Genomic DNA, 20698 nt, shown 5'->3' with positions numbered 1-20698 from the left:
CCTGAAACCTGTCCAAAACACTGGGAAGCCACTGCTGTTCACTGTCAACCATACTGAGCTAGATGGACCAATGATCTGAACTCAATATAAGGCAGCCTAGCTTCATATCACATTTGAGTTAGTGACGCTAATCATTTAGATACGTTTGTGGGGCCCTTATTAGTTACCAGAGCCCACCAGGTAGCTGGAAGCAAAAATGCTTTGAGTGAAGAGAAGGGAATTGTGATGGGTGGGTTAGTAAAAGCTTTGGCATCGCTGTCCCTGACATACTGTGACCTGGTTCTTGTTTCTTCATGCTGGTTCAACATTAACCCAGGCTGGATTGCAATAGTTCTTCCTCTGTTCCCTCTGCACTTTTGCAATCAGGAGCATACGCTATGGGGCAGGGCAGAACCAGAATGCTGAAGACCCTTCTCCTTGCCAGCCTTCTGCACCTCACATTGAGCCATGATAAGGGTAAGGGATTGTGAGAATGGAGGCAAATGGGAGAGGCTGGAAAAAAAATCAGTCAGATCAATTATCTTTTCACCAAGCTGCAGTCATTTGATTAGGGGGAAGTACCTGTATTGAACTCTGAGGAATTTCTGACTAGACCAGCTAAGCCTCATGGAGCACAACCAGGAGAGGAAAACTCAGAATGCATTATGTGGATCTCAGATATCCAGAGCATTCTTACTACAGAAGCAGAAGTAGTAGCCTTTGAAAGAAATTACCAGGGTGTAATGGAGAGGGAGTGGCCGTGGTAACTGTGTAGAAAGAGACATTGATTTCAGTTTATTTCAAAGACTCCCAACTTTGGAGCACGGTGGCTCCTGGGTGATTACTGGAAAAATAGAGGGAAAGTAAGAAGGATGCAGCTGCGGAAATGACTCTCCAGGCAGATCTTACTTTACCTTTTATACTTGCGTGTCCTTACGTGCTGTGCCAGCAGCCAGATTGAAGTGTGCATGTGTGTCTTTTTCCATATCTGTTGTTAAGAGATTGGTGGGCAAACAGAGAGAAGAGTCTCTAGAATCGGTTCTTCCTCGTTGCAGTTCTTTCTCTTCATAGAATGATTGCTCTCTGTGCTTTACAGACTAAACAGAACCTTATGCTTAGTGCAACATTAAATGTACTCCTCCTCCAGGCTTCAAATGCTTTTTTGTTACTTTTTTGAAGTGTGTGAAAAAAGTTGTTGTACTTTCAAGCCCTTTACAAACTCTGTCTTTCTTCTTCTGAGAAACGGGGTGTGCTCTCCGTCTCCAAAATGGGATACTGGGGCAGAGACTGTGTCTCAGACCAACCTCTTGCTTCCCCCTGTGTTGCTAGGAAAACAGCAATGTCTTTTAGTTTTTGTCATTCTCCAAAACCTTTTGCTAGAGCTAGGCTGGAAATTCTAGTAGTGGCACCTGAAGAAGAAAACCCACGTTCCAACATGTTACAGTCAATAAGAGAGATCAAACTACGAAGGTTCAAGCACTGGGGTTAGACAAACAGATGCCAGCATGTGCCACTGCAGGAGATCTGAACAAACAGGCTTTTCTACACGGCCAAGAAGTGGCAAGGAAGTGTGCCCAGAGCAGGCAGAGACCCCAGTCACTTGGAGGCATTCAATGCTAGGCCCAACCCTGCTATTTTAACTCAATATGAGTTTAGTGGATCCTTCCACCATAAGATCAGAATAGATGGATGGGTTTGTTTTTCCTATTGTTGATTATTGAGCTAACAGCATCTCAAAAGTACAGTCTTATTCTAAAACAGGGGTGCCCAAACCCTGGCCCTGGGGCCACTTGCGGTCCTCAAGGCCTCTCAGTGAGGCCCTCAGGGAGTCCTCACTCTCCAATTAGTCTCTGGCGCTCCAGAGATTTGTTGGAGCCCGCACTGGCCTGACACAACTGCTGTAAGCGTGAGGGCGACTGTTTGACCTTTCGTGTGAGCTGTGGGATGAGGGTCTCCCTCCACTGCTTGCTGTTTCACGTCTGTGATGCAGTAGCGGCAGCTAAGGAAAGGCCAGCCTTCCTTTGTGCAAGCCCTTTTATAGGCCTTGAGCTATTGCAAGACCCTCATTCATTCATATAAGTTCATCTTTAATATATTCATTTATGTAAATGTATGTAAATTTATTCAAATTTTAAATGTACATTAATTCTTTTTTTCCCCAGCCCCTGACACAGTGTCAGAGAGATGATGTGGCCCTCCTGCTAAAAACTTTGGACCCCCCCGGTTCTAAAAGATCACAACTGTGATATTTTCTAAGTTGACAAACCCCTCATTTATCCCAACTCTCTTAGTAATCCCCTCCCTTCCCTAAATGAATGCAGTTTATTTTTAATGGTGAAGGAAGTTTAACCCAATGGAAAACTAAAACAATGCAACAAGCAAATTTAAAAGGAAATAAAGATAAAGGGGGGAGGGGGAAAAAGATAGGAAAATTGATTTTTTGCATATGCTTGGGTGAGAACTACACAAGAGACTAGCAAGCAGTTAAATACAATGCTAGGAATGGGAGCTGGTAGTTTTGTATCTTGTCAGAGCACAAGGCAGCTAATGAGCCTGATTTTATAATTTAGCAAGGAGGTAATGCTCAGTGTTTCTAATCAGACATTTGAGGTCTTCAGAGGAGACAGAATCAAAGCAGTGCTGAGCTAGAAGAACTTTTAATATCTTGTAGTTGAACCCTCTCTAAAGCTCGAAAAGGTATCTCTAAAATACACCGAGAAGTCACCTCCTTCTGCAGCATTTGGTCTTGCTCAGTTTATTGAATCATGTGGAGCTTTCCACAGTGAGCCCAGTTCTACTTTGACCCACAATGGGGGGCCTTCCTAAAGGAGGAGGCAAGGGGGTGAAACAAAGCGGGGGAGGATGGCGACAGGAGTGGGGAAGGGAGAAACAGGCAGAGGGAGAGCTGCAACAGCAGGAAGAGTCTTTGGAGGCCTAGTCTACTGTGCTTCCCGATGTGGAGCCCAGGTCTACTTGCCCAAACAGTGTCAGCAGCTAGATACAGTTAATACAGAAAACCAAACACACTCCTAAGTCTCTAGAAAATTTTAAATATAGAAAATCCTTGCAGAAAATTAAGTCATCACATTTAGGCTCACACTAGAACGGAAAGTGTCCTATGTGTACCAAAACTTACTTCTGTAGCAGCTGTAGTTCCACAGTTGTGTCCTTGATAGACTCCTTCATGGTAAGCAGAACCACAAGCCAAAGTGCTAATGTAGCAGGCCACTTTCCTCCCAAATTTGACAGTGTTCAGGAGTGTCATGTATGCATGCCTTGTCCCAGCACATATGGCTTGCAGCAGCCGCAGCCACTGTGTACTCAGCATCCCATGCGGGCGTCAAGTCTGGCCCTCCTTTGGCTCCTGGGCCCCCTTTTTGACTTTGGGCTCAGGTACATATTACCCCATGTAGCCCCTCTCATGGGCACTGCATTCAACCCCCCACCCCTTCACACAAAAAGATGCAAATTTGTAATAATTAGAGATGTATTTGATGTTTTATTTAGAGTGAAGGTTTGTGGGTTGCTACTTTTGTTGCTGGCTGTGGGCAGTTCATTCTCCACCTTCTCTGGTGGTCAGTGGGGGAGTACGCTGGAAGCGATCAAAGGCAATCTTTTTTTCTGAGACTTTGCAGACCACTTTTCAGGGTCTCGCAGACCACGTGTGGTCCCTGGACCACAGGTTGGGAACCAGTGGTATCGATTGATCTATGTGTGTTTATGTTTTGAGTTCATGAGTTAATGGGTGCTCCTGTTTTGTTTCAGAAGAGCGCTAGATCAGATTGTATTCAGATTCTTAACAACCACCAGAGGTAATGGGTGAAACAATCTCTGTGAAACAATCTCTGGTGAAAAAATCTCTAAACCCACATGTTCTGGTCTTGATAGTTTTTCTTGAGCAGAAGCAAGCGCTGTCCTTGCTGAACCGTCCACGACGGGCCAACAAGGGATTGTTTGAGGAAATGCGTAGAGGCAACCTAGAACGGGAGTGTTTGGAGGAACCCTGCAGCTACGAGGAAGCTCGTGAAGCCCTAGAGTCCGATCTTCCAACAGTATGTATAATATAATGTTTCTTCCCATTTGTCACATATCCAAGGGCCCTGCTATCAGTGTGAGGTTTGCACCCAGTTTCCTAAGGAAGGGTGGTTGGTTCGGCACTCTGTAGTTCCTCTGGAAGTACTTGCATCTCAATAGAGGAGCAGATTTGATTTTAGATGGCAGAAGAAAAGTCAGGGCAGAGTCTTTGTAACACTGTTATTACCCATTCTACCCCAAAGAGTTCAGAGTGGCCTCTCATCCAGGCAATTTAGAGGGTCAGACCCGTGCAGCTTCAGTAACAGAACTGCATCATTTGACTTAAAGACCATTTTCTGGCCATTCTTCTGATCACCTTTATAATTTTTTTTTGCAGCAATTATTCTGGAAGAAATATACAGGTATGTTTGTCTGTCTCCTGCTGAATGTCCTGATCTTTATACATGCTTTGCTGTTCGACTTCATGCCAGAATTTGGCTTGTAACACTTTGTACAAGAACTGGAGGACTCTATTCCAACGGCAATGGCCAGGATCAGCCATAATCACTCTACAGCAGTGGTTCCCAACCTGGGGTATGTGTACCCCAGGGGTACTTGCCAGGACCTGTAGGGGTACTTGAAAAAGAATTGAATAATGGCGGGAAAAGGCAGGTTTGTATTAGAATGCCTTGTGGGGCTGCCAAGGCAGGAAGGAAGGCAGTTAGGTGGCTGCTAGTTTCTGGTCATCAATTTGTGTGTTATCAGATATGTATCAGTAGTTGAAAACATATAAATTTGAAATAACAGCAACTGTACTAATTACAAACATTTTACTAGTATGAGGGATACAACATTTTATGGAAATGGGCTGCCAAGGGGTACATAAGTTAAAAAAACAAACTGAGAACCACTGCTCTAGAACTACAGTCCTATACACACTGACTTGGAGTTCAATACCTTTGATCTCAGTGAGACTGCATAGGATCAGGTTACATGTGTAAAATTAAAACCTCTTAATGCCTCCTTGCACTATGATGTTGGACTTTGGATTACTAATTCTGGTTCACTCTATTAGTCGACTATCTTATTGGAGCCTTCTTTGCACACCCAAATGCACACTTTCTCCCAGCTGTGCTATTCCGTTTCCTCCCACTGAGTTTGTTTCTCTCTCTGTCCCTTCAGTGAGCCCCCTCCCATCTTGTGGATTCTAATGCGTTATGGCTGTTCATCCAGCCAACTACTCTTGGCCAACTACTCTTTTTGCCTTTCCCTTCCTTCTACTTACTGCTGATGTTCCCTCCTAATCAAGGCTAATTGCCTTGATGGATCCTTCTGTGTAGGCTTGAATTTCCCACTGTTTCTTCATCCATTAATAATAATAATAATAATAATAATAATAATAATAATAATAATAATAATAATAATAATAATAATAATATTACAGGTATTTCTATACCGCCTTTCTTGGTCCTCGGATTTCTCCTTAGACTTTATTCAAAAGTCAACAACACAAGTTCCTTTCCTCACATTGTGTGACAAGCTACAATACTACCACACTGTAGTTTGTCAGTAGATTTGCGCTTGTCTTTTTCCCATATTTTCCTCCTTTTCAATACAGACATATGTCATTTAACAACCTTCTGCTTAACAACGGACCACATATACGACAGTGGTCAAAGCACAACAAAGCGGCTCTTAATGAGGCAGTCAGGCAAATTGGCAGGCAAATTAAATCCCAGGCAAATTAAATCCCAGTAGGGATTTTTACAATTTTGAAAGAAGGTTTCTATCTTTCAAGAAACCACAACATTCTGTTCTTTTCTTTCTTCTTTTGTCAGCTTGCAGCTCTCAGAGGCATTCCAGATCCGCTCTGGATGAGTGCTTACAAGGTATCCATGAAGGTGAGTGCTGGGAATCTGCTTCTGTCTGAAGCACTCGAAGATGGGGAGAGACTGGTTGGGCAATATCAGTCAGAAACAGTTATTGCAGAAGCATTCATCTTTCTTTTCCCTAAACTCCCAGAGGGGCACTTCCCAGGTTACATTTTAGCAAGAGTGTGTGGTGCTTAACAAACAAAGCTATATGTTTGCAGCTGTGTACATAGGATGAGATTCCTGGCTGTACACGTTTGTCTCCTGTAATGTGTGAAATGATCCTAGAATAATCCCAGGTAACCCCAAGGGCTTGAAATAATCAAAAAGTGATGAGGAAAATGGACTGTGTATGTATGTTTGCATGTCTGTATTTAGAAAAGTCTGTATGTTTGCCAAAGGCGACATCATTAATTGATGACAATATCTAGTGCTCACTTACATGTGTGACTGATGTATAGCAGATCTCGCAGCGGTTATAGAATTTTCATATCGCCTCCAAACACATTCTAAAAAAACCTCATCGTCTAAACACATTGCTTGTAAATGGAGTGTTCGCTACTCATTTTAGCTGCCAGTGCACAGCAATCAGGTGGGGCTAAATCAAGTGACAGAAACACATGTGTGAACCAGCACTGTGTGCCAGTCTAAGTCAGGGGGCTGATATGGGAATCTTTGCCTCTGTGAATTTGCTGCTAGCTTTGTGTCACTCAATCTTGTGTTTTGAACTTTTGACAGATGACTGTGCCCAGGATGATGGGCAAAACTACCAAGGAATAATTTCTGTCACCAAGTCAGGAACTGAATGCCAGTACTGGTCAAGCAAATTTCCTCACAAGCCTGAGTAAGCTCTGACCTGCACTATGTTTTATAATCAGCTCTATGATGCTTTGAGAACCTTTGGTTAGGATGGTGACACTGTAAATCAGTACAAATAAAAGATATAGGAATGAGTTTAAACTACAGAACTGGGGGATCCTGGTGTTCCCCAATTAGAAGGTTATCAGGGATTAGGGGCCCAATCCTATGCAGTGTGCACTGGCTCATCACTGTGTGCACTCACTCACACACTGTTGCACTGTTGTAAATGTGCCATAAGGCACGTTTGCAGCCCTCAGCGCCAGTGGCGTGTTGGGGCTGGCCTGCACCAGGCTAGTGCTGGTGGAGCACTGGAGTGCTCAGCAGTTGCGCAGACCACCAGGCAGCAAAGAAGTGGGGATGTGGGGGGAGGCGGAGAGGAGGCGTTCCGAGACGGAGGGAAAGCGGGGAGAGGGTGGGGAGGAGGTGTGCCGGGGGAAGGGAGTGGAACAGGAGGGAGGCAGGACCAGTGAAGCTTCGCTCCACCGGATCCTGAGTCTCCATGTTGGACCAGCAGCCTGACACGGAGGCTCTTGATTCTACAGCAACCCTTGGGGGCTCAAGTAGCCCCATTGCGGGGCTACTCTCCTTACCTAGGGGAAGGGGACAAAAGTCCCCTACTCCTGAGGAGACAAGGCTGCCTGGGATGCACTGGATACGGTGGCAGCCATTTTCAGATGAGCAGCTCAGGATTGGGCTGCCCAATACTTCAGAGACAGATAGTTCCAGATTATTATTATTATTATTATTATTATTATTATTATTATTATTATTATTATACCCTGAGATACCCTGGCCCAGAGCAGTATAGGGCTTTAAAGATGGTTAGTCTGTGGCCACAAAAACAATAAAGTGTTCTGTGTCACCATAAAAACTATCACCTTGAAAACTAACACATTTATTGCATCAGAAACATTTGTGGACTGCACTCTGCTTCTTCAGCTGCAAGGCACAATACTTGCAGTTGTCTGCACTGCACATGGAGATACAGAGAAAATGAAAAAGATAACTGTAAACACTCTTTTGGGACAAGGAGCCTTTTTGTTATTAGATTTCCAATGTAAAACACTTTATGAACCTTTTGTGGAAAAGTGGTAGATGATGATGATGACGATTAGATTTTCACAGATTAACAACAACAGCGGGGCCAAATGGCTAAGTTGCAAGAGGTACAGTCTGTGTCAGTTCTGTTGAAAGTGTAAATGTATACTAGATAATCACAGTGACAATTCAAACTGCAGCAAGTAGAGAGAATAAAAAAATAATGGTAATATTGATAATCATGGATGATAATGAAAGACAATTTGTTCACTACCATTATTCTTTCCTCTGCAAGGCACAGGCCTCTGAAAGGGCACAGGGTGGGATGTGTCATAGAGAGGCATGAGCAATGCAAAATGGAGGTGTGACCAGCATGCTTCCTACCATTCTTGAGATTCTTAGAGCAGTTCCCAGAATCCTCTGCAGTATGCTGAGGTTCTGTAACCAGACTAGTTGACATAGAAAGGATTCCCTCAAAGCACAAATTGCGGAACCACTGAGTTGTAGCACGCAGAGACCCTTTCCGTGAATTCATTGAAACATGTAGGGGGACACAGTGAAGACTTATGTAGACGCTGTAGTCATGTGTGTGCATTTTGTTTACATATACTGGTGATATCATGAACATGCTCAGAAGCTACAGCCAATCACGGTATTTTCATACAAGTACACAGTGAAATGCAGACATGACTGTCTACGTGTGGGATTCATCCTTTTCCCTATATAGGTGGAGCCTCAGTATCTGTGGGGGACCCGTTCTCAGACCTCCCACAGATATGAAAATAGCAGATAAGCAAACACATGATTTTCGGCCCCCTGTTCTGAAGGGAACTTGAGCTGTGCTCCTATCACCTCTGGAGGGCTTTTGGAAGCCTGCAGAGGCCACACACAGCTGTACATCAACACAGGGGGACCCACTTTGAGCCAGATCATGAAGACAAAATCTGTGAATAAACAGGCTCCAACTGAACAGACATACTTTCCATATAGGAAAAGCATAGCATGTGATGTGACCCTCAGAGCTACCAGATTCTCATCCTCCACACTCTAAAAACTGAATTGGAAAGTGGGAAATCTTCTGTTTTTCAATATTTCTGGTCCTTCGCTAGTGTCACGTGATTTCTTACAGTTTCAACAGGACAACCCATCCAGGTGCCAACCTCACAAAAAACTACTGCAGGAATCCAAACAAGAACCCGACAGGGCCCTGGTGCTACACCCGAAATCCTTTAGTGCGAGTAGAAGAGTGCGCTGTTCCTGTATGTGGTGAGTCCGAGTCTCGCGTCAGTATTCTAAGTCAAGTTTGATTAAGGTCCTAGCCCTGATTTAGGAAGTATATACCATTCCCCCCCCCCCCAAAACCAGATTGGATGTGGTGATGAGAAAACACTCCACACATGCTCAGAGATACTCCTGTCTCTGGTATACTCCTTTTATATGTTATAGGGCTAAACCTTGGGATTCCCAACAGGTCCCAAACCTGAGCACTGCACATCCCTTGCTTAAATTAAGACCAGCACATGAGTGAAGGCTGATGGGAACTCTTGGATTAGGGCGAATGTCCTTTTTATGTCTAGTGATCAGAGCTCTATAAATGAAATTATATTATATAAAATGATACTGTAAGCTGTGCTTTCTGGGTAACAGAAAGGAGTCTCTAAAGCTGCAGTTGCATAGTTCTAGCACCAACTTAAATGTATCTATATAAGGCTGCAATCCTATACACATTTTCCTCATTGAACACAATAGGACTTCTACGTAGACATGCAAAGGATTGTGCTGTAAATGCAGCCGAGGAAACAGGCTTGGTGAATGGATGCGACATCATCACATTGCCTTTCCTCTACTGTTGAACTATGAGCAGTCTTTTCCTCATGACCATAGTCACTTTGATCCTCTTTTTCAGGTGAGAACCGAACCACCGTTCCATTATCTCCGAGAAGCATTCCACAAGACACGCAGCAGCAGCAACCGTGTGAACCTAATAAGGGGCTGGGGTATACTGGGACCCTGTCTGCCACCATTTCTGGGGCTCAGTGCTTGCCCTGGGTCTCAGAAAAGGCAAAACAGTTGAGTCAAGGACAAACCTTCCTGCAAGATGTGAATCTGGTGCAGAATTATTGTCGCAACCCTGATGACGACGAAGAAGGTGTCTGGTGTTACGTTGATCATCCCAACAACACCTTTGAATACTGTGACGTGCGCTACTGTGGTGAGGATCCTGCAGAAAACAGGCCTCTGCTTCAGGGAGAAAAGAAGCAGAAGCTTCTCGAAATGAGATGGGGTGAATGCTGGGTGTTGTGTCCAGATGGGTTACTGGAATTTACATGAAGCTGCATGTCTGAGGTTCAAAACTCTGCTTGGTTTCCAATCATAATGCAACTTGATTGATTTTTTCCAGTGACTGAAGGTGGAAAGATAGGAGGATTGAGTCTGGGAGGATAGGGTTGGGTGACTGATTCTTCTGCAAAATATGTTCCTTCTCCCCCATCCCCTCCTGTCTTCCATTTCAGAAAGCAATCCCCAAGATTTGGGTGAAGCATTTGCAGGCCGGACTAACATCCCACAACACAGCACTTTCTTTGATCCAAAGACATTTGGTCAAGGTGAAGAAGGTGAGATTCGGGGCCAAATAGTGTGTAGCAATTCAAGCATAGGGGTGGAAATGGTTTTGCTTGTTGCTGGTGTTAGCTTTTCCATTGTTCCTCCCTACTCCTACGCCTCTAAGGGCATGGTGGCCTGCAGAAGTTAACCAGGTGAAGATTTTCCTGCTTGGGAGGGAGGCAGATAAGTTAACACAGCCTTTCTGAAGCAAGAAATACATTTTCATCTTAGAAGAGATATTTCCTCTTGTGTGAGTGAAGTGAAATGTTGTAATATGTGGTGCACAGCCCTGTGGAAGATTGTTGATAATTCCACAAGTGTGCTCTTAGACAATCCCCAGCCCAAGTACTATAAGAAAAAGTGCAACAAATTTGAATTGGAGACAGACAGCAATTTTTAGGAGAGGCTGATGTGGTTTGGGAAAGACAGCGCTTTCCTTGAGAGGGCATTATCTTTTCAACAAGAGGAGACGAGAATCCCAGACTGTAGAACTTCTGATGAAAGTTGCCATTGTTGTGTTAGACACCAATTTCCATATACACACCCATTTCCAGCAGAACATATGAGCTTATAGAAAGAGGAGTCCATATTTGTGAATTGGGCAGTCACAGATTGATGGGACTCTATTTCCAGATTGTGGTATCCGTCCCCTATTTGAGAAAAAGAAGATTTCGGATAAAACTGAGCGTGAACTAGCAGAATTCGATGTGGAAGGCCGAATTGTGGGAGGTGAAGAAGCTCTAGTGGGCAGTTCTCCATGGTAAGTGTAGGCATTGGTTGTATTCCTTCCTGTTCAAGGCTGCTCTCTTCCCTCCTGGGCCTGGACAAAGGACAATGATTAATCCTTGTTATGTGGGAAACCCTGGCCTCTGAGCGGCCTGCTTGGAGGCAGGCTGTGCAGCATGGCCTTTCCCAGTTTGAAGAGACACTTGGCCAACAGTAAGAGGCAAAGAAGGAAGGCCCATAGCCAGGGAGACAGACCAGGGACAGACTGCACTTGCTCCCGGTGTGAAAGGGATTGTCACTTCCGGATTGGCCTTTTCAGCCACACTAGACGCTGTGCCAGAACCACCTTTCAGAGTGCGATACCATAGTCTTTTGAGACTGAAGGTTGCCAATAATAATAATAATATGGCAACCTTAGGAAAAAAGTCTTTGCCGTGTGCATTCTCTATCACATGGCCATAATAGGGACTAACTTGTTCATGTAGAGTTGCAGGCCATCTAAAAACATGGCTGTGCTGTTATCAGCAACCTGCATTATTTCTTTAGGATGTTTTTACTAACCAACAGGCCTTCTCCCCCACCCCGACTTTATTCTAGGCAAGTGATGCTCTTCAGGAGGAGCCCACAGGAGCTGCTATGTGGTGCCAGTCTTATTAGTGATCGCTGGGTCCTGACTGCTGCCCACTGTATCTTCTACCCACCCTGGGATAAAAACTTCACTACGGCTGACCTCCTTGTGCGGATTGGCAAACACAACAGAAAATTGTAAGAGTTGGGAAGGGAAAGGATCACTTAAATGGTGTATTGCCTTGAGCATAGAGCCTAGTAGAAGAGGGAAATTATAGAAGGTTATTTAGGAAGAGGGGAACCAATTGGGGACATTGCTGGACATGTGGGAGTTGGAACTCTTGGCATTAAAGAAAACCCTTCTGAAACCAAGCTGCCATGCATTCACCTTGGATCCAAAGTATGTGCTTATGCTCTCAAAGTGCTATGTGAAAAAGAGTTCTCTTTAGCCACTTGGACTTGCCTGTTACAAGCAGTGTGGGCAGACTGAAGGTATCGTGACATCAGTATTCAAATAATTGCCATTGCTTCTCTGCTTTGGGAACCTTTCAGGTATGAGAGGGGTATGGAGAAAATTGTCAATCTGGATAAGATAATAATTCACCCTAAATACAACTGGAAGGAGAATCTGGACCGGGACATTGCACTTCTGCGTCTGAAGAGACCCATTCCTTTCACCGACTATATCCATCCAGTCTGTTTGCCCACCAAGGAGGTTGTGCAATGGTGAGGATGCTCAATAGTAGATATGAAACTGGAGAAACCTCTGGACAGGGCTTGATGTTTTTCATGGGGAAGGCCCCATCCAAAAACCACCTGCAATAATCAGGAAATCAAGTCCCCTGTCCAAGTAAGTGACTTGTAAGCACTGGGCAGGGGGGACAGTGGACAAACTGGATTTTGTTTTAAATATAAACTATGCTCTGAGTGCCTTCAACCTACTATCTCCTCAGTCTTGCAAATAATGGCATCTGGGGTAGCAACAGCAGTACCAGTAGAATACCAGCTCACGGGAGAGGCTCTTGAGTTATAGCACTATGCTCAACCTGGCTGTAATGAGAAAACAGACTCTTTAAAGAACAGAGCAATTAAAGAGTCAAACAGCAGCAATAAGAAGTATAACTATTAGAAGAGGTTACACTTAAATGTTGCAAACAGCATAATCATATCCATGTTTTCTTTGAAGTAAGTCCCAGTGATCTCAGTTGGGCTTTCTCCCAGTGTGCATAGGATCACACCGAGAAGAAAATGCCGGACTTATAGGGAAGCACAATCTCATCGTGCAGAGGAAGAAGAAAATGTATTTACCAGTGTATAGTAGTACCAAATTCTCTCTTGGACCTCCCTCTCTACTGGGTGGAATATCCAGAGCAGAGCATGTTTTTGTGATGGGACAGAACTGAACTCGGCCTCTCTTATACTTCTGAAGAACCTCTCTGGCCTTGAACATCTAAATTCTGCTGCAGAGAATGTATTCACCAGTGCTGTATTGAAAAGCAATCTAAGGAGTGGGCTGCTATTCTACAGTGTCTCTACAGAAGCTTAATTTAGAAGTGCAGATGTCCATAACAAATTGGGCAGTATCCTCCTGGGTACTTGTAGCCCAGTGGTCTTGTATAGGTGCCTGGCTAGAGTCAGAGAGAAACATTCCTTTCCTCTGCAAACAAAATGGCAGCCACAACATGGCACACTCCAGTTCTGTTCTTTCCCATGCCTGCTGCACCAGACCTCACCATTGGCCAGCTGCCAAGGAGGAAGAATGAACAAAATATCCAGAATGAGAATAGTGAGGACTGATGATTAAGAGTGCAGGACCAGCAGTTCCCATGCTTATCATGCAATCCAAGATGGTGGAGCCTGGGAGAGCTGGGAAGAAAAGACTGCTGGAACATCTGGTGGGCTGCTGTGAGATACAGCAAGCTGGACTAGATGGGCTTATGGCCTGATCCAGTGGGGCTGTTCTTATGTAACATCTTGTGACACCCATGTGAGTTTGTCACAGTGCACAGTTTGGGAACCACTGGCCTAGGTCTAGATCAGGGATCCCTAACATGTTATTCTTGTGCCCACAGAAGGTAGTGCCCCCTGGGCTTCTTGTTTATCTACTGCCAGCACTGCTACCAAGCATCTGTCCCACCTGCTTCACAATGTATAGTGAAATAGGAAGCATGGAGGGCAGAGCTAAATAGAGCATATCCCTCTCTTCTGCTCTCTTTCTGCCAAAACAAAAAGCATTAACTCAACCAAATACAGTTTCAGGGAGCAAGACAGCTGGAGGCAAGGAGACAGTGGCAGAGGCATGGAGGATGGCAGGAATAGATAGCAAGAAAAAGGTGTGTGTGTGCGCGCGCGCGCGCGCTTGAATGAGAGGGTTGGCACGTGTATGGATGGAGGGTGTATACATGCATGCATACCAATGGATGGGTGGAAGTGCATGCATGGATGTGGGCTCACACTTCTTTTGTGCCTGGCTCTGCTCTCTAGGCATTTTGTGACAGTGCCACCCATACTGTCTCAGAATTCCTGTGGCACTCATAGGTTGCCACAAGCTTGGGGACACCTGATCTAGGTTAATTGCATGATTAGCTTCATGCATAGAAAAATACCTTTGAAGAAACCTACATGGCTAGCCATGGGCCAATGAACTAGAGAGGTTCCCCCATTATCCAAGGGCTCCACTTTGACTTGTCCGTATCATTTTGTGGCTGGGAACCCAGCACTGACTAGGCACTGAGGAGCGAGAGAGCGCTGAATCTTTCAAGAGTTGAAGGCTAGGAATGCTCTACAGCTAGAGGTGTTTGTTTCCAGTGCGTAAGATAGGATTACAGCCTCAGGGCCCAATCCTATCCAACTTTCCAGCCCCTAGGCAAGGGAAGAAATGTTCCCTTACCTTGTGGAGGCCTGCATACCCTTCCACCACTGGATGTAGCACAAACCCCATTGGCATGGCTATACCTCGGCTAGGAAGTTGGATTTGGCCCTAAGTCGTACTGAACACAATGGGCTTACTTCTGAGTAAAATAAATGAGTGCATTTTTCAAACACCTCTGTGACTTTTTAAAAACAATCCATATATTTTATGCAAATAAAACTGACTGCTTTTCATATTTAGTTTGTTGAGTTTGGATTACTTATGGCAGGGGTCTCCAAACTTTTTGGCCAGAGGGACACATCAAATATCTGGTGTGGTGTGGAGGGCTGGAAAAAAATTTAAATATAAAATTTAAATAAATAAATTAGAGATGGAACTCAGATGAGTTTATTCACTCATCAATGAATGGGCTCATTCATTCAACCTCTCTGGCCCTCAGAACACCCTCCTGACACAATCAGATCACAGTTCTGGTCACATTCAGTTGAGTGGGCAAGAGGCTTTCAGGCGACAAGAGGTTGGCCATGGGCCAGAAAGAGGCTTGCTGCGGGCCGCATCTGGCCCCCGGGCCGGGGTTTGGAGACCCCTGACTTATGGCAACGACTGGTCTATAGTGTCTCCATGTGTTTGACTATACTTTTCTCCTGCAGGCTGCTGCTAGCAGGACACAAAGGGCGTGTGACTGGCTGGGGAAACCTGTATGAAACCTGGACCTCTGGTGGTGCAGCCTTGCCATCCTTGCTGCAGCAGATAGCCCTCCCCATTGTGGCTCAGGACACCTGTAAGGCATCCACCAAGATTAAAATCACAGACAACATGTTTTGTGCAGGTAAGTCTGCCTACAAATTTAATACTGCCACATGCATGGCAGTGGTGCCTTGGACCAGGATGGCCAACATCTTCAGCTTAGGAGACAAGAACCACTGTGGCCAAAGTACACTGAGACCTGGAACCATTCCTAAAAGCTGTGCATATTTTCACTGGATTTGGTAGATATTTCTTCGTAGGTGCTTCTGTTCTCTTAAGATCTTGTGTCTGTTTTCTCATGCATGCCTAGAGACCTAACTCTTTCATCCTTATATAGTGTGCAAATCCTATCAGCAGAACTGCCTTCCACTGTTCCTCTATTTCAGTGTCCCCACTTATTACAGTACTTGTTGTTTCCACTGGCTCATCATTCTCTGAACTGCTCCTGGCTGTGCCCAGGAAATTCCCCAAAATAGTTCAGAACTCTTAGGATTTAATAGTTCTCAAGAGGTCATGTTGCATAAATGTCACATACGCGTTTCCGTTGTCATACAGAAAGGTCTGGGGCAGCAGCTCAGCATTCAGAATGCTGGTGGTTCTGTTCTAATAGTTTCTAAGTGGCTCCCAGCAAGCATCAAATTTTTACAAGATCTGGACTTCCCCAATAGGCCCAAAGAAATAACTTTGCATGAATATCCTTAGGCAGGCTCTATAATTAAGCCTCAGTTTGATCCTTATAATGGGCTTGCAGCATATAGTGCATGAGATTTTACTCCAGTGCCCACTGCTTGGACCATGGTCCCAAGCACCCTCCCAACACAAGATGATGGAGGCCTCTGACTTGCAAAAGCAACCAGGACATCTCATGAAGTGCTGGGAGGGGTGCTGGGCAGTTGTAAAGGATGGTGATGTTCCCCAGCTAGCACTCTTTCCTGAATGCAGCTACTGAGAACAGAATCCTACAATAACACTCCTGCATTTCACCCTGGGAAGGGCATAGGCAAGGTCAGAAATGTGGCTAAGCCAAGCAGTAAGCACCATTGCAGAAAGGTGGGGGTGGCATGAAAAATTAAGGCAGCTTCTCTCTCCCCGCAGCAGCTTTAAGTTCATCGGAAAACATGGAGCAAGTTGAAGATCAAGAGGTGCTTCAGGACTTTTTCATACTGTAAATGTAGGAGGAGATATACACATGGTGAAACAAACCACATGTAACAAAAATTGGCTGCAGAGAGCCACAGTTGGTTCCAAAAGCCAGTGAACATTTGACTTTCATGAAGGAGTGCATTATCTGCCTCATGTCACTGGATGGATGCACTCTGAGCATGTTTCCCTGAAGCTGATGGAAGCAACCATTCAATTTCTATTCAAAGTGGCACCTACTTAAAAAAAAAAAGTAGCAAAAGCAATAAGGAACATCACATGCATGGGCTTGGGTCTCGTTTTAGGTTCACCTTCAATATTGTGTAGGACTTGGGACCCACATACTTGAAGGGTCTTCCAGTTCTAATAGGAAGCTTTCTATTGAGTCAGACCATTGGTCTATCTAGTTCAGTAGTGTCTGTCTTACCTGAAAGGGCAAGCCCCTTGCCAGCCAGTGCCCAACTCTTTATCCCTTCTTTTTAGGGTACAGTCCTGAGGATAACAAGAGAGGAGATGCATGCGAGGGCGACAGTGGAGGTCCTTTTGTTATGAAGGTATTTGGATGCTCAAGTCATAATATAAAAGTATCTTTTTTAGAGTGTAGCAGCTAAAGCGAGAGGTTTGTGATAAAGCAGTCACTGTTTCCTTTGCAAGGCATGAGTTCACAAGTGGCCCAATTGAAGAGAGAGCCTACAATTCAGCACTTAGTACATGCCAGGACTGTGGGTAGGAACACTCCTTGCTCACAAGAGAACAGGCTTGGACATCAGTCTGTTTTAAACTGGTACTTCAACCTCTTCAGATTCACTGCAAGGTTTTTACGAGTAATAATTGCATTCAACAGCTCAGACCATGGCTGTGAGCATTTGGCACTTAGGAATTCTATAGCAAGGCAGGACCAGGTCTGCAACAATACATATTGTATTAAGAATTTCATCCTGATAGCCAGCTGAAATCTCCCCTCCTGAGCTTAAGCCCAATAAACCTAGTTCTATTCTCTGGGGCAGCAGAGAACAAATCTTTGCCCTCTTCCCTCAACCTTTTCTCATAGGACTTTTTTTTCCAGATCCTTGACCATCTCCGCTACCCTTTTTGGAACCTGCTCCAGTCTGGCTGCATCCTTAAGTTGTGGTACCCAGAACTGGACATTGTCCTCTAGATGAGACCTGACCAGCATTTTGCATAATTTATTTGGTTTTTGATGGTCAAAATATTATTCAGGGTACTGAAGCCCTACCCCTCATTAAACAAGGCCAATGGTATTAGATTAATAAGCTTTGCCCACACACCATCAGGCACATTTGAGGCCAAGAGTTGCTAAAGGAAAAAAGGCAGCGCTGCTGCCCCCAATACCCAATTGGGTATTGAGCTCATTTGTGCTCCTATAGCTTTACAATATACCCAGTTCTGCCTTGGATATTCTGGCCCTTTACATTCATGATCTTGACACACTATTCATATTACAGTATGTTCACTTTCTTGCCTTGATACTCTGCCTTTTCCCCCATCAGGACCCAAAAAGTAAGCGATGGTATCAGGTGGGGATTGTCTCTTGGGGAGAAGGTTGCGATCGTGATGGCAAATATGGATTCTACACCCACACATTCCGCATGAAGAAATGGATGCAAAAGACTATTGAAAAACATGGCCTTTAAAAGGAATTTCACTGCAGCACTTGCACCAAGCTGATAAAAAATCTGCATACTAATCAATCACATGACTATCTAAAAACCTAGGGAGGAAATTTCTCAGCAGAATAAAGGTTCTACACCAAAAACTCATTAGGTGTGAAAAGTGACAACTGAACTGGGCTCAAAGCAGTGCAAGCACTATAAAGTGTTCCTTCTCCCAGAAGAGACCTCCAGGACTGCCCCCCCCTCACATTATCCAGTGCATGCTCCAATAGCATTAGTGCTATCACATTGGTGGTGGGGTCAATAGGATTGTGCTGTCACAGTCTAGGCAGAGGCAAATTATGCAACTTTGTTTATGTTAGAGCAGTGGTTCTCAAATTTACAGAGAATTTTACTCCCTACATTAGTCTTTGCAGGGGAGGAGCTAGGGCAGCAGATTCCCACGATCGCATCACTAAGAGGGGTGAAAGGGTCCCCAGTGCTTAGAATGTTGAGAAAAACCAGTTGCTAAGCACTTCCAGATCACTTAGCGACCAGTTTGTCAACATTCTAAGTATCGGGGAGCCCTGTAGAAGGCTGCTCGGAGCTCCCCACAACTCCAGCAGCTGCCAGTAGCCCTCAGTAAGTCAAACCCTTCACCTTCTTTAGCAACACAATCACACTGCTACCTCCCCACCCCCTTCCCTCACCTCTTTAAGGGACAGAGGAAGCTTTACATCAGCTGGTGGGTCACAACTCACCAGTTTGAGAACCACTGTTTAGAGTAAAACAAAGTAAGACGTCACTGACTCAGTTTTTAGCTACTTTCAAGGAAAGAGCATTTGCTTCCTGGAAAAAAATGTGTGTAAGCAGGAATGCCTATGTAATGCAATTTGAAAATATTGGATTTAGGGCACCACCATTTTCTTCTACAGCCAAGGTTCACGTGGAAATGTCACTATGAAAGTATACCTCATCAACCTGAAACAAACCTGTAACCGTTGGCATGAACAGTCGCAAACCAAGACCAACTTACATGTTTTCCTTATGAAGTTGCTGCTGCAAAACAAACAACCACCACTCAACAGTTTCCAAGTTGCACTAGTCAAATGCACAAATGCCAGTCACATGGCACCTCCTAGGCCAGGATTGTCAAAGGCCCGCAGGCTGGATGAGGCCCACAGGTTCTCTCAGCACCACCATCAGCTGGTGAGCTATGCTGAGGTGTCACTGCTGAAAAGGTAGCCCATGTGATAATTGGGCTCTCCTATCTTGAAGATATGATCAAGGTTTGCATAGGAGGGGGAGGAGTGGATTAAGGATATGAAGGAGATGCCATCAGTGGCATATTTTCTCTAATGTCATTTGCAGCTAATGAATTCCTAAGTGAGAAAAAAGTGTTTATTTCTGGTATGTATAATCTGCTTAATGAATTCACTTCCTTCTTAATGACATCACTTCTGGCCCCCAGCAAACATCATAAATGCTATCTGGCCTGCTGTCTGAAACGGGTTTCGCACCCCTGTCCTATGTGAATGGCCCTGATGGGGGTGTAGCGGTGAAGCAGAAAGACCCAGGGATTCTGCCTGTCAGTGCTAATGCAACATGGGAGCCAACCACAAGTCAGGATTGAAACACATACATCGAGTCAGTTTAAAATTATTTTAGACCAGTTTAACAGGGAGCTGCCTTTCTGTAACTCTGTGTAACTGGTCCCAATCTTGACACAATGGAGAAGTAGAAAAAGGTAAATCAAGTCAAACAGGCCAGACGCTACCAATTCAGCACTGAACAAACTATCCTGATGGGCAGATGAAGAGGTCAACAGTGCAACACATAGGTTTTAACAGCCGTTGGTGGGATGAATTTTTATTTAATAAAAAACACAGTAGCATTTCTGCAAGCAAAAGCTAGTTCCAGAGCTGTTAACTGAGTCTTTTCTATGGCACCAAACACTCTTCCACTGAATGAGTGACGCTCTGTTTAAAAAGGGGAGGTGGGAAGAATGGGAATGGAAGCTTCATGAAAACTGAAGTTCCATTTAATATTGACTGAACAGTTACATTGCATGTTTAAGCTCATTGAAAGTATTGTTTTCTACACATGCACCATTAAATCAAGGAAAAACTGTACCCCTCAGACACTGACAAAGCAAAGCCAATTTGTTTTATCCTGGAGTATCTTTCATACCTGTATAAGCAAGGTCCAGGGAATACAGAAAAATTTAGTAATAAAATGTTACATTTATTCAAATGTATGGTAGAAACATTTTCACTGGAGCTAGGTTACGCTAAAAGTAACTAGGTAGGGCATTTCAGAAACCAGTATTGAAAGGGGATGGATGTAGCGAAAATAAAGTCACACTCAGGGAAGGGAGAAGACCTTTTTAAACAAAAACAGAACGTTTGCCATTGAGGCTGCATTGCATTTCTCTCACACACACACTGCACCCTCCACCAAACTATTACTGACTGCGATTTCCTTATAAATCAGTGCATTATACCAATGTAGGATTCATTCAGTGAGCTCCAACAAAAAGTTTTAATATATAATTAAATTAAAAATGGGAAGTCAATTCCAAAACAAGATTGTGTGGTTAATGTGCACAAGAACAAAATTATAGCCCCAAAAGCCACCTTTTCAAGGCACCCCACAGTGCTAGCAAG

At 44.4% G+C, this 20698-nt stretch overlaps 1 protein-coding gene across 1 annotated transcript; it reads left to right on the top strand.

Moving 5' to 3' along the window:
* The first annotated feature begins 377 nt into the window (after window positions 1-377).
* F2 (coagulation factor II, thrombin) lies at window positions 378-18074 on the top strand. The gene is made up of 14 exons (XM_066635593.1): window positions 378-456; window positions 3868-4031; window positions 4391-4415; window positions 5832-5882; window positions 6603-6708; window positions 8893-9029; window positions 9670-9975; window positions 10277-10378; window positions 11001-11127; window positions 11691-11858; window positions 12213-12386; window positions 15183-15361; window positions 16903-16973; window positions 17931-18074. The coding sequence occupies exons 1-14, from the start codon at window positions 378-380 to the stop codon at window positions 18072-18074; spliced, it is 1833 nt and encodes a 610-aa protein (XP_066491690.1).
* Window positions 18075-20698: the final 2624 nt, after the last annotated feature.

Source organism: Tiliqua scincoides, chromosome 1, assembly GCF_035046505.1.
Source record: "Tiliqua scincoides isolate rTilSci1 chromosome 1, rTilSci1.hap2, whole genome shotgun sequence".
NCBI lineage: Eukaryota > Metazoa > Chordata > Lepidosauria > Squamata > Scincidae > Tiliqua > Tiliqua scincoides.
The sequence above is the reverse complement of the archived record's forward strand: the minus strand, read 5'-3'. Positions and strand labels throughout refer to the sequence as shown.